Here is a 12910-nt window from a genome sequence, read left to right as displayed (position 1 = left end):
CTCGGTATCGACCAATACCGAAAGCCCAGGTGATCGCTATCGGGACTGAAAAAGTCGGTTCGGTGCATCCCTAGTTATATTGAGCTTGGAAATGACCATTTTATATTTTATTTAACAGTCTAAACCTACAATCTTAGAAAGGTTTAGAGACAAATTGAGTTAAAATCAGCTCTGAGTGTCAAAATCTGCATTCATACACTCTTTGGAAGTGCACTTATCAAGAATAAATCAAACTGATGGTTGAAGGGCACAATTCTTGAATAAAGATTTTCCAAATGATCTCCTCTCTAAAGCATCTCTGAGCGTGACGTGTTTGTGATTTGACCGGCGTCTGCCTGCTTTTGCAGTCCTGGTTGCTCTTTTATCGGCTCCATTATTTTCTCCTCTGAAGCCTCAGTCTGTGAGTCATGGTGGTCTGGATTGTTCTGGAGGTCTGTCGTGAGCGGCTGTTCATCGGCTGCACCGGCGGGGGCAGCGTCGCTCTCACGGGTGTCCACATGTGAGCGAGTTTTGAGCGTCAGGGACAGTGTGGGGCCGGGGAAGTGGTTCTGCTGCTCTGTTTGGCGGTGGAGTTTGGGGTTTATTTCCGACTCTAATGCGGTCTCTACTGTGGGGAGCGTGGGGGCGACGGCGTCTGGTTGATAGTGCTGCATGGGGGGGTTGTTGTGGAACGGGTTACTGAGGCTCATGAGCGTGTTGTTAGAGTAACTCAGCACAGAGGGGAGTGGAACCGAGTAGGGCGGCGGACCCGTTCCGTGCAACGAGCAATCCCAATCTTCCTCCTCTTCATCATCTTCCTCCCCATCATCATCCTCTTCATCCTCCTCGTCCTCTTCATCTTCTTCCTCCTCTTCGGGGTCCATTGTGTCCAAGCTGTGTGTGCTGCAGTCCGACAGCCCGCTGCAAACACTGCTGCCATCCTCATCTTCCTCATACGCTTCATCATCCTCCTCATCATCGTCCTCCTCCTCTTCTTCCTCCTCTTCCTCGTCTTCATCTAGACGTGAATCGCCTGTGTTCTGGAGGTGCATGATGGGAATGTGCGGCGGCGCGCCACTCATCAATGGGAACTGCAGGTTCGGCTGCTGCTGCTGCTGCTGGACCAAGGAGGAGTCGCCATGGTAACCGTTGCCATTGGTTACAAGCTGCTGCTCCGGCTGCTGCTGTTGCTGCTGCTGCTCGCGGCTCTTCTCCAGCTCCAGCTTCATGATGGTGTGCAGGAAGTGGGTGCGCACCCGGACCGGGTTGAACTCCAGGCGTCCCGTGTTGTTGCTGCAGCCGTCTTTGGTGCAGCCGCAAGGGAAGGACATTCGGTCCACCTGAGGACAAAAAAAAAAAAAAAATGAATGGAACAGTGGTGAATCAGAGCTGGTCATGCTCGAGGAGACACTGCAGAATCCACTGTGGGTGTTATATGTATATAATTACACACCTTATTGCAGGAGAACTTCATGTACAAAATACCCTGAAAATCTTAACTCAAATTCCATTGATTTCCATGGATTAAGGGAAAATTAGCAGATAGATAGGAATTAATACAAAGGTATATAAATGAAAAAAATTTACAACAGAAATATACTTTTATGTCACATTTTAAGTATTAATTAATGCCGCCATTTTATTAATTTCATATTATTTTGGTACATTTAATGGTTTATTTATTTATTTATATGGCTTTTTCTCGAGGGAACCAGCAATGCTTACTTCCTGGTTGGGCTACAAAAATACCTCATCCCTGCAGGACCCAGTAGTGCTGTCAAGTTTGCTTTCCACTCAAAAAGTGTAAGCTATCATGCTAGGCTAACAAGCTTCCATTAAGATCTAGCTTGCTAAAGTTAGACATTACTTTTCGTTCATGTTATTTCAATATGTTCTCATCCCAACTTGTCACATACCGCCCCTTGGCGTTGGCGCCATAACCCTTGGCGTTGGCGTCATGCGCCCCAGATAATTTACCAATCAAATTATCATAACCAAAAGTTCACGCTCCCTGGAGAACACTAATATAGGGAACCTGTCACTGCGGAAGAATAAGTAAAACCTAATCTTCGTACTTTCGTTAATTACAATATTGACCAAAGAAGAACATATATTTTAAAACCCTCCAAGGATAGGCCAATATATACTGATTTCTTAGCAAAAACGATTAACTTTAAATAAGTTCTACTGCAAAGACAGACATCAACACTTTAGTATTATAGATGGGCCTCACCACAGTTCCATTTACCTGGCACTTAATGCCGGCCAGGCTGCAAGCACAGGTCTCTGGGTCGCATATCCCCCGGCAGCGGCACCCACACTCCTCTCGGGACATGCGCAGGGAACGCAGATCGTGCTTCTCCTCCACGTCGATGCGTCGGACCCCCGAGGCTCGGAGAAGGGTCCGGCGCCTCCGGGTAGTCAGCGGCTGGAGGAAGAAGTAATCGTCCACCTCTGTGTTGTCCACATCCAGGTCATCTTCAGAGATGTCATCCAGCGTGAGGGTGTCCGCCTCCACGGATGACACGGTGCCATTCTTAGTCAGCTGGAGGACAGGAAAAGTAAGTTCAATTAAGATTCACATAAATGTTCGCCTACACATACATTTAGACCCTCAGGATAATTATATAGGAGAAACACTTTCAGCTGAAGATTGGCTACATAACATGCAGAATGTATATTATTAATGCCCTCACTTACTTTAAAACATGTGAGTAACGACCATTCCCACCACTAGGCATACATAAAAATCTCCAAATGATCCCTACAGTAACCATGTTTTCTTTATCTGAGACACAAAGGTTGCACCTTCTCTGTATAGTTGATTCTGCCCAATTTTGAACAGTTTCTCCATCTCAAAGTCCTAGTTAAAGTGCTGTTTACATTATTAATGTCCTCACTTACTTTAATACATGTTAGTAACGGCTAGTAATTTTAATATTTGAACAAAAAACAATCCTTTAAGGACCTACAGCCTATGGATCAAGCTGTGGCGGAAGATCTAAAAATTCCACTACACTTCATGTAAATGTGGCTTTATTGAGTCGTCCCACTGACTTTGAGTTTGATGGCATTGAGTTTCTCCTCTTTGAGATGATCCCTAAGCATGACCCGGTGGCTCCGTTTCTGCTCCATGGCAAACTCCCTGAGGGTGAAGCGCTTCACCCCGCTGTGACGCGGTGACATCCCCAAGGTGCTGCCACCCTGCGTGGGCACGCTGGTGAAGCCCTGCCGACGGTTGAAGTAGTAGACCGTCACGCTCTCAAAGTGCACGTTGCGGCCCCGCAGTCGCTTTGACTGCTGCTGGAGAGTGGCTGAGATTAGAAAAAAAGAAACTAAGTCAGCTCTTAATTTCTGACAGCCATGACAAGAATTTGGTTATATTAACGGTGTCACTGGCTCTCTTGGTGTTATACAGCTGTGTGTCATCAGCGTAGAATTTAATGTGAAATCTCCGTAATATGTGACTCAGTGGCAACATACAGTATATTGTATATAGACCCTTTTTGTGTTGACGTCATGATTACATCACGGTGTTAGCTGGACAAGGAAAGACTGGAGGCGAACACTAGCAGTGTGCTAAAGTTACACATCATCTTGCTGTGTTGTTGGGTGCTAGAATTGAGATAGCTTCCCATTGTACCAAAACATACTATCTTTAGCAGTTTAGTAATGTGATCTTACTGTCCAACAGCCCAGACGGGACGGGGTGGTTGAGACTATCACTGCTGTTGCCGCTGTCGCTGCAGGAGACCTCATCATCAGACCCCTGCAGGGACAGATAAGGGGACGGGCCCTCCTCAAGCTTCCTCTTCAGGATCCCACTCATCATGTTGCTACTCCCACTGGTCGCACCTGCGCAAAGGACAAGGGTAAAGATCATGGGTGAGTCATTATTTTGCAAGTCACAATTAAGTCTCAAGTCTTTGCACACAAGTCCCAAGTCAAGACTGACAAGTCCTGAGTCAAGTCCTAAACTTTGAGTTCTGAGTCCTAAACAACTCATAATGCATTCTTCACCAAATGTAATGCCATTTTAACAGCCGAGTAATAATATATTCAATTTACAAAAATCATGAATGCTTTGTCAAATTTGGATTTATTTGTTTAAAACAAGTTTGTTAAAACAAGTGTGACTGAACTAGCGTTAACGTTAGTTAATTTAGGAAATGAAGGGGAAATTAATTGATTCGTGGTACACTTTATAAAGACCAAGTCGAATTGCAAATCTTTTTAGATTTTTTCAAATCGGGTCTAAAGTCATCAAATTTCTAGTAATAATAGATGTTGGTGGAGAACAAAACAGAGGTAAAAGAGTGTGAATATTGAACTTATATTCATCGGGTGTACAGAAACACGACTCCAAATAAATGATAATGTTGCTCTGTAACTGCTGGATGTGTAAATGGGAAACTATTTGCCATGTAAAGCATAAAAAGCATGTCAGTGTTGCATTCACAAATTGCTTCTTGCGCCAAAGGGGACAAAAAACAGAGTTATCGCAGGTTTAATTTTGTTTTTGAAAATATATTTTGAAAATCAAAAAAAAAACTATGGTATGTTTAAGAAAATGTTTGGCAGTAAAGTATATGTGATTTATAGTAAAAGGGCTAAATAAAACATGCAAAAGACCTGGTATGGTCCTTTAACAAATCATTATGTTTAACCCTTTAATTACATTATAGTACATTACAACAAAACTTATTCCTGTAGAAAAAACTCTCTAGCACATGGAAAACTGTGGAATTTACTCCACCTAAACATCTTATTTATTCTGTCCTCTGCCTTTTTAATCAGGAGAATCCACCGTCGAATCACCCAGTCAATGTCTTACTGAATAAGTAGGTAAAAAAAAATTGAAGAGAAGTGCCTTCTGAAGTGCTCATATATTATAAACTGTTTAGCCACAAAAGTGAACTTAATGTGCCTAATTTAGAAATAACAACCTTGATGTGGTGACAAAAAGGATTTCCCAAAAATATTACTTAGAAATTAAATCAATGCAATCAGGTTGCATTGTGGTTTTTACAATGTTCCGAAGTACTCTTTTGTTCTAAGCCCATTTCATCTATATACAAACCTTTGCATTGAACTTGCAAAGCGGCTGACAGGAGGTGAAATTACTAGTGAAGTATCTGATTTTATATTGTGCTGTTATGTACGAAATGTAAAACATAACACATTTTTAAAAACTACTGCTATATTGAGCTCAAACACATGTAATTTGTTGGAAATCTGGGTAAATTTACGATGCTTTCTGCAAAACTTGGCAACATTATGTGCTGTTTAGGTGCTGTTAGGTGACCTTGCCAAACGTTGTGATGCTTCAAAAGTAGAGAATGACTCATGTCAAATGAAGTGTTGCACTCATTAAGATTTTGATTAACTGATATTTTGTTTTGGTTGCTTTTGTGGAAAATTGAAAGTACGGTTACACTTCTGATAAGAGAGGATTTGCATACATGTTAAGTTCTCCCACGCTTCAGAAGCACTGCTGATAATGGGAAGTGTGACTTTAGGCACCTGATTCGACTATTATCAGGCCATTAAATAGCCGTTATCAGTCACTATAAGCACCATATATATATATATAAGGCCTACTACGTTGTAAAAGTGAAACTGAAACTTAAAAACAACACATCGAACACAAACAAAGGGATTTTTCAGGTCTAGGCAATAAAAATACAACTTATTTAGGTTTAGGCACAAAAACTACAACTTCTTTAGGTTTAGGCAACAAAACTACAACTTCTTTAGGTTTAGGCAAAAAAACTACAACTTCTTTAGGTTTAGGCAACAAAACTACAACTTCTTTAGGTTTAGGTAACAAAACTACAACTTCTTTAGGTTTAGGCAAAAAAACTACAACTTCTTTAGGTTCAGGCAACAAAACTACAACTTCTTTAGGTTTAGGTAACAAAACTACAACTTCTTTAGGTTTAGGCAAAAAAACTACAACTTCTTTAGGTTCAGGCAACAAAACTACAACTTCTTTAGGTTTACGCAAAAAACTACAACTTCTTTAGGTTCAGGCAATAAAACTACAACTTCTTTAGGTTCAGGCAAAAAAACTACAACTTCTTTAGGTTTAGGCAACAAAACTACAACTTCTTTAGGTTTACGCAAAAAAACTACAACTTCTTTAGGTTCAGGCAATAAAACTACAACTTCTTTAGGTTTAGGCAAAAAAACTACAACTTCTTTAGGTTTAGGCAACAAAACTACAACTTCTTTAGGTTCAGGCAACAAAACTACAACTTCTTTAGGTTTACGCAAAAAACTACAACTTCTTTAGGTTCAGGCAATAAAACTACAACTTCTTTAGGTTCAGGCAAAAAAACTACAACTTCTTTAGGTTTAGGCAACAAAACTACAACTTCTTTAGGTTTACGCAAAAAAACTACAACTTCTTTAGGTTCAGGCAATAAAACTACAACTTCTTTAGATTTAGGCAAAAAAAAAACAGTTACGTTTAGGGAAAAACACCCATCCATTGCCCCCGACTTCCAACCCATATGGAGTTCATGCTGTCTATACTACAGCGCCTGACTTCCGCTTCTGTTCCTGTTATAATTACTACGGTCGCTGTCGTGTTCTTTTATACCTTCTTTCGGTGATCTACCATGTGAATAAAAGATCAAACCTACTAGTGGGTGTAGTAGGCCCCTACTAACCCACATCTATGGGGCTTACAGCGACTGATAATGCTAATCTAATGCTAATCGGCTAGCACTTTGTCAATACTTAAATTTCAAATTTGTAAAAACTGTTGAGGCGACTGCTTGGACTGGTAGAGGATTACATCATATGCAGCAGAGGCGAATGCTGGGCCAAGCTTTTCCTCTCTGGGCTTTGTCTCCTTCCTCTTATACTGCAATACTCTGGGCCATGTCCTTTACCGCCTTATCTTCATTTCCATACCTAATTTTTTTTTAAATTCTTCCCTTCTTTTTTTACTATTTCTCCTAGTTATCTTTAACTGCAGCCTCCTTGGTATTCAGTCCTATAATGCAGCTCACTGCTTTTCAGGAAAAAACTGTAAAACCAGAAAGGTGTGTAGTAGAAGAGACACTATGTAGAATCTCTCTATGTATTTGATGTCACACAGAAGGTGTTGCAGTTTTTCTTGGCTCCAGGAGAGTTTCCTGTGCCTCTTTAACCTAAAAGTCCCTGGTTAACCGGTGCCATTTAGAGCACCGAACCTGCACACACACACACACACACACACACTACTACACACACACACATGTACAAGCCTGCTCACGTGTCTGCATGCGTACTCCCCATGCATGTCCACATCCCCAAACACCTAACAGGGGAATTCTTATTGACAAATGTAAATCAGCATCACCCTGTGACGTGATGAAACCTCTCAGTATGTGCTTCCTGTGAGTCTCTTTGACCGCCACTGACCTGTTTTCCTCGGCTCGCCTTTGGTTTCCAGGAAGTCCTCGACTCTCTCCTCTGCATCACACAGTGCTCACCAGCAGCAGCCAAACATCCCCATGTGTCGTGATGATGCAGTGAGCGCTGCCATGATGCCTGCTTTCTCTCTCTCTCTCTCTCTCTCTCTCTCTCTCTCTCTCTCTCTCTCTCTCTCTCTCTCTTTCTCTCTTTTTCCAGCAGCCTCTGGCACTATTGTGCAACACTGAACATCTCTGCCTCTGTCACTATCTTATGCGTTCTCCCTCTGCACCCTCATCCTATGCTCGCACTGTCTGATTCTCTCCTGCTCTGCACCCCCTCTTCCTCTTTCTCCCTCTCTCTCCCTCTCTCTCTCTCTCTCTCTCTCTCCTCACAAAGACTTGTTAGCTCGATGCTGCTGCCGGCTGGAGCGCTGGAGCTTGACTGAGGTGAAGCAAGCCCTTCGAGATCACAGAGAGGAAGGGGAGGTGGGAGGGGGGGTAGTGGATGTGGTGGTGGATGCGATGGGGTGGGGGTGGAAAAGTGTAGATTCTGCGATGTGAAGTACCTCTTTTCCACAGTCTTTAGGAGAATTATTGACTGAAATGTATAAGAAATACTTCCTAAAATTAGAACAAATAAGTGGAAATTTCTCCGCCTGACATCACAGGGGATGTAGTTTTTTCCCACTCCACTTTATTACTTTGCAGGGTATTTATGATGCACATGTAACACTTTTTTGCTTTGTTATGTTCTTTTCTATAGAAGCCCATTTCCACCGCTGTGATAAAAAAGAATGATCTTGTAAGTCATTATAATGAGATACTAAGTCATTATAATGAGATACTAAGTCAAAATAATGAGATACCAAGTCATTATAATGAGATACTAAGTCATTATAATGAGATACTAAGTCAAAATAATGAGATACCTAGTCATTATAATGAGATACTAAGTCATTATAATGAGATACTAAGTCAAAATAATGAGATACTAAGTCAAAATAATGAGATACTAAGTCAAAATATTTAGAAACTAAGTCAAAATAATGAGATACTAAGTCAAAATAATGAGATACTTAGTCAAAATATTGAGATACTAAGTCAAAATAATGAGATACTAAGTCAAAATATTGAGTTACTAAGTCAAAATATTGAGATACTAAGTCAAAATATTGAGATACTAAGTCAAAATATTGAGATACTTAGTCAAAATAATGAGATAGGAAGTCAAAATTATGAGATACTAAGTCAAAATATTGAGTTACTAAGTCAAAATATTGAGATACTTAGTCAAAATAATGAGATACTAAGTCAAAATATTGAGTTACTTAGTCAAAATAATGAGATACTAAGTCAAAATATTGAGATACGATGTCAAAATAATGAGATAGGAAGTCAAAATAATGAGATACTAAGTCAAAATATTTAGTTACTAAGTCAAAATATTAAGATACTAAGTCAAAATAATGAGATAGGAAGTCAAAATAGTGAGCTACTAAGTAAAAGTAATGAGATACTAAGTCAAAATAGTGAGTTACTAAGTCAAAATATTAAGATACTAAGTCAAAATATTGAGATACTAAGTCAAAATAATGAGATAGGAAGTCAAAATACTAAGTCAAAATATTGAGATAAGTAAAGAATGCAAGTTTAAGGCACTTCAACATTGGCTTCACTTCGGTCAAATGTTCCGATCGTTATTTCGATTTAAGACAACACTACCCTGTCTAAATTCATGCACTACGCAAGTAAGTAGCCTACATAGTGTACATGGGAGTGTACTAATGGAAATATCTGAACTGAGACACAGCATTAGTCTAGAAAAAAACTGTCTGTCTAATATAAATCAGTCACTACAAATGGCAACACTTGCTATTTTATATATATATAGTGCTACGGAACATTACTATGAATATATTTCATTCAGAAAAACCACCCAACCCCCACCCAAGAGCCCATAAACATTGTTGCTATAGCAATACCAGACCCTGGATGGTCTGCCTTCCCATTATAGTCGTGCTCGGCTGAAAAATATCAGAAATAAAGCTACCAAGAGCCTTAGCCTTGAGTTTGTATGTACTGTACACACACACAGAGAGAGAGAGTGTGTTAAAATGATTCATCTTTCACGAAGACATTTTCTTTTTCGATCGCAGCACAGACGAAGTGGGGGAAAAAATAATAGGGACTCGCAAGAAGCATCTTCAATTGGTTTTACAGCTTTGTGACCTACTAAAATTAAATAGTACTTTTAATTGGTGCATTCATGGGAGATACCACTTAAAGAAATATTCATAATAAACCCAGTTGTTTTGATAATATAGAAGAGTCCAAAATATGATTGTTTGAAACATATCTGTCAGGTGGAACATTATTTGCAGTGCGTTAAGGTCTGCAACAGCTGATTATTCTCCTCTCTCCCTGCATTTATTAGCTGAAAGGGTAATTAAAAAGTACTGAAGCTGTCTGGGTGATGTTTGCCGTTGGATGAAACTACCAGAGCGTGGAGTAAAATGTCCTTGACCATAAGGGCAGAACACACAACATAAATCAAGTGTTATAGGTATGAATAAATATGTGATTTAGGTGTGTTATGGTTGAGAATTGAAAAATTTAGGCTTGAAATAAAAGTAAAAAAAAAAAAAACTGTCAAAATTAACTTGTTAATAATAATAATAAATTAGTTTTAATAAGATACTGGTATCATATGAAACTAGAAACCCTACGGAATCCATTGGTCCAATAAAACGGTGTTTAATAAAACTGTCCATTGCAGAGAGAAACAATAAAACAAGCAAAAACTAGATCAAAATTTTATAACGCCACAAATTTCTTTCGCTAAATTTTAGCGAAAATGGGCATTTGAGCATATATTTTTTATGCTAAATGCAGTACCTGTAAATTTATACATACATTTGCATAAAGCGAGCATATTTGCCCACTCCAAGTGTTCTTTTATTGCCTAAACCTAAGGACGTTGTAGTTCTGTTGCCTAAACCTAAAGAAGTTGTAGTTTTGTTGCCTAAACCTAAAGAAGTTGTAGTTTTGTTGCCTAAACCTAAAGAAGTTGTAATTTTGTTGCCTAAACCTAAAGAAGTTGTAGTTTTGTTGCCTAAACCTAAAGAAGTTGTAGTTTAGATCAAAATTGTATAATAAGAAAATAATTAGTGTTGTCAAAGTTAACGCATTAATGTCGCATTAACGCAACTTGCGATTTTTAGGTGGTAGCGGGCGTGTATTGGTATCATATGAAACTAGAAAACCTACCATTGGTACCAACCATGTCATACTAGCTTGTTGCGAAGGAGGCTAAATAACACTCCGAACTTACGCTAAATTTGAGGGAAAATGGGCATTTGAGCATATTATTTATGCTAAATACAGTACCTGTAAATATATACATACATTTGCATAAAGCAGCACATTTGCCCACTCCCATGTTGATAAGAGTATTAAATACTAGACAAATCTCCCTTTAAGGTACATTTTGAACCGGTTAAAAATGTGCGATTAATTTCCGATTAATCATAATTAACTATGGACAATCATGGAATTAATTGCGATTAAATATTTGAATCGATCGACAGCCCTAAAAAAAACAATCAAAAATCACTGATGAAAACTGGATACTTTTTTATATGTAGTTTATTATTGTTATTGTCAATAACTAATACCTGACCTTCACTCGCTGTTCGAGAAGGGCTTTTTTTTGGTTCTGTGCTGTGCTCTGAATCGCCTCGTTTTCTCCTGGCAAGGATGGAGTGGCAATGTGCTGGAGAGACGGAGTGATCCTTCCAATCAGCTTCCATGGCAACCGGCCACGAGAGGGAGGGGGGGTGGGTTTGGGGGATGAGTGAGGAGGAAGAGGAGGAAGAGGAGGAGGCAGCTAGAGGGGTTGTGGGGAGGTGGGGGCTGGGATGTGGCAGCTCCTAACGCTGAAGCATGAGGGGGAAAGCTGGAAGAGGTCTGCTTTTTCACAGCGAGTGAAAGAACACGGTGTGTTGGAAATCTGAACAATGGGTACGAAAAATTAAACATTAAAATAACTCTCCATCCGGCACGGGATTATGTTTTGCCGTTACATTTATTATAGGATACATCCAATGTCTTCATTATTATGAGATGGAAAACATATAAATAACACCCTAATGGCTCCTATATACATCCTGTCAAAGTGTGTGCTGTTAAGGTCACTAGAGGACGCTGCAACCATCTGTACATGTGACTGTGGAGGGCTATTAAGACTCCACACACAGTATCCTGTAATAAATAATATGAACAATACATACTATTGTTGCCCGCTGCAGGATAAAAGACCTAAATAGTACCAGACAAAGAAATCACTGCAATTATCTACTCCCTTAAAGGGACCTGCAGTGTGTCATTTGTAGCTACTTAATGAGATTATAGTGACCCGACTGACATCTGCTGCATGACCTATAACAATATTACAACGCTGGTGAGTTTGTCGTGACGTCATTTAGGCATTATCAGAACAAATGTAATGTGCATAACATTACCGTACTGCACTTTTGAAATGCACTGGTGAGAAACGGCTTTAAATCTGCAAAGTAACTAGTAACTATAACTGTTATATAAATGTAATAGTGTAAAACATAGAGATATGTATGTCTAAAATGTAGTGTAGATGTATTCTTATGCAACAAAACATAAAAAAATGGTTAATGCACCACCCGGTGAGCAAGTGACCAGGTAGTCCGCATCGCTCTGGTTCCCTCGACAAAAAACCCAATGGGATTTTTCCATTGGATTATGGCAGAAAATAAGCTCTGTGGCAACTAAATGTTTATGATACTTACACGTTTTGCTCAGTAAGATAATGGCATTTGGCAAAGTGGTAAAGGCGGACGAGTCGTGTCGGATTTGGTGATGTTTTATTCTGCTGTTAATTCTAAAGGAAGTGGCAAGTTATTTAAATGATTTAGCCTAATATTGCTTGTTGCAACCGCCGCAGTGTTCATAGTAGGGCTGGGCAATATGCCGATGTACAGTACATCATCAAAACAATATAAAAATGTCTATCGTATATATATTTTCTATATCGTTTATATGGCAATATAGGCTAGGCCTATATTTATTTATTTTTTCTCTACAATTTCACTCATAACTGTTATGTTCATGTTGCACTTCAGTTCTTAAAATTAGAAAAAAAAATCAGTACTTCAAGTCGTTTTGTCCAGTATTTAATTCACACACAAAAATCAGATTTTTTTTCATATAGACTATTTATTTATTGAATTACCAGAAAACATGCAATATAGTGATATGAAATGATCTATACTGTGATAGAAGATTTTGGCCATATCTTCCAGCCCTAGCTCATTGCTCATTTTATTTATTGTTGGTCATTTTTGTGACTAGTTTTGTCCTCTCTTTTGGTTAATTCTAGTGAGGCTATAGCCTACTGGGGAGAGCGGTTGTATAATTGCTAATCAGTTCACACATGCTGTAAAGTGCCGTCTATGAAAATTAACATATCGTTAGTTTGGACATGAGGGCTCTGT

At 39.3% G+C, this 12910-nt stretch overlaps 1 protein-coding gene across 2 annotated transcripts; it reads right to left on the bottom strand.

Moving 5' to 3' along the window:
- Window positions 1-281: 281 nt before the first annotated feature.
- On the bottom strand, window positions 282-7857 carry LOC141762917 (cysteine/serine-rich nuclear protein 3-like). 2 transcript variants are annotated; one of them, XM_074627084.1, is made up of 5 exons: window positions 7393-7857; window positions 3664-3834; window positions 3037-3293; window positions 2228-2524; window positions 282-1319 (listed from the first exon to the last, which is right to left on the bottom strand). In XM_074627084.1, the coding sequence occupies exons 2-5, from the start codon at window positions 3809-3811 to the stop codon at window positions 288-290; spliced, it is 1734 nt and encodes a 577-aa protein (XP_074483185.1). In that variant the 5' UTR covers window positions 3812-3834; window positions 7393-7857; the 3' UTR covers window positions 282-287. The 2 variants fall into 2 exon arrangements, with proteins under 2 accessions (XP_074483185.1, XP_074483184.1); XM_074627083.1 differs by having other exon boundaries at window positions 2213-2524; window positions 7393-7855.
- Between the last annotated feature and the right edge of the window lie 5053 nt (window positions 7858-12910).

This window comes from Sebastes fasciatus, chromosome 24 (genome assembly GCF_043250625.1).
Source record: "Sebastes fasciatus isolate fSebFas1 chromosome 24, fSebFas1.pri, whole genome shotgun sequence".
NCBI classification, from domain to species: Eukaryota; Metazoa; Chordata; class Actinopteri; order Perciformes; family Sebastidae; genus Sebastes; species Sebastes fasciatus.
The sequence above is the reverse complement of the archived record's forward strand: the minus strand, read 5'-3'. Positions and strand labels throughout refer to the sequence as shown.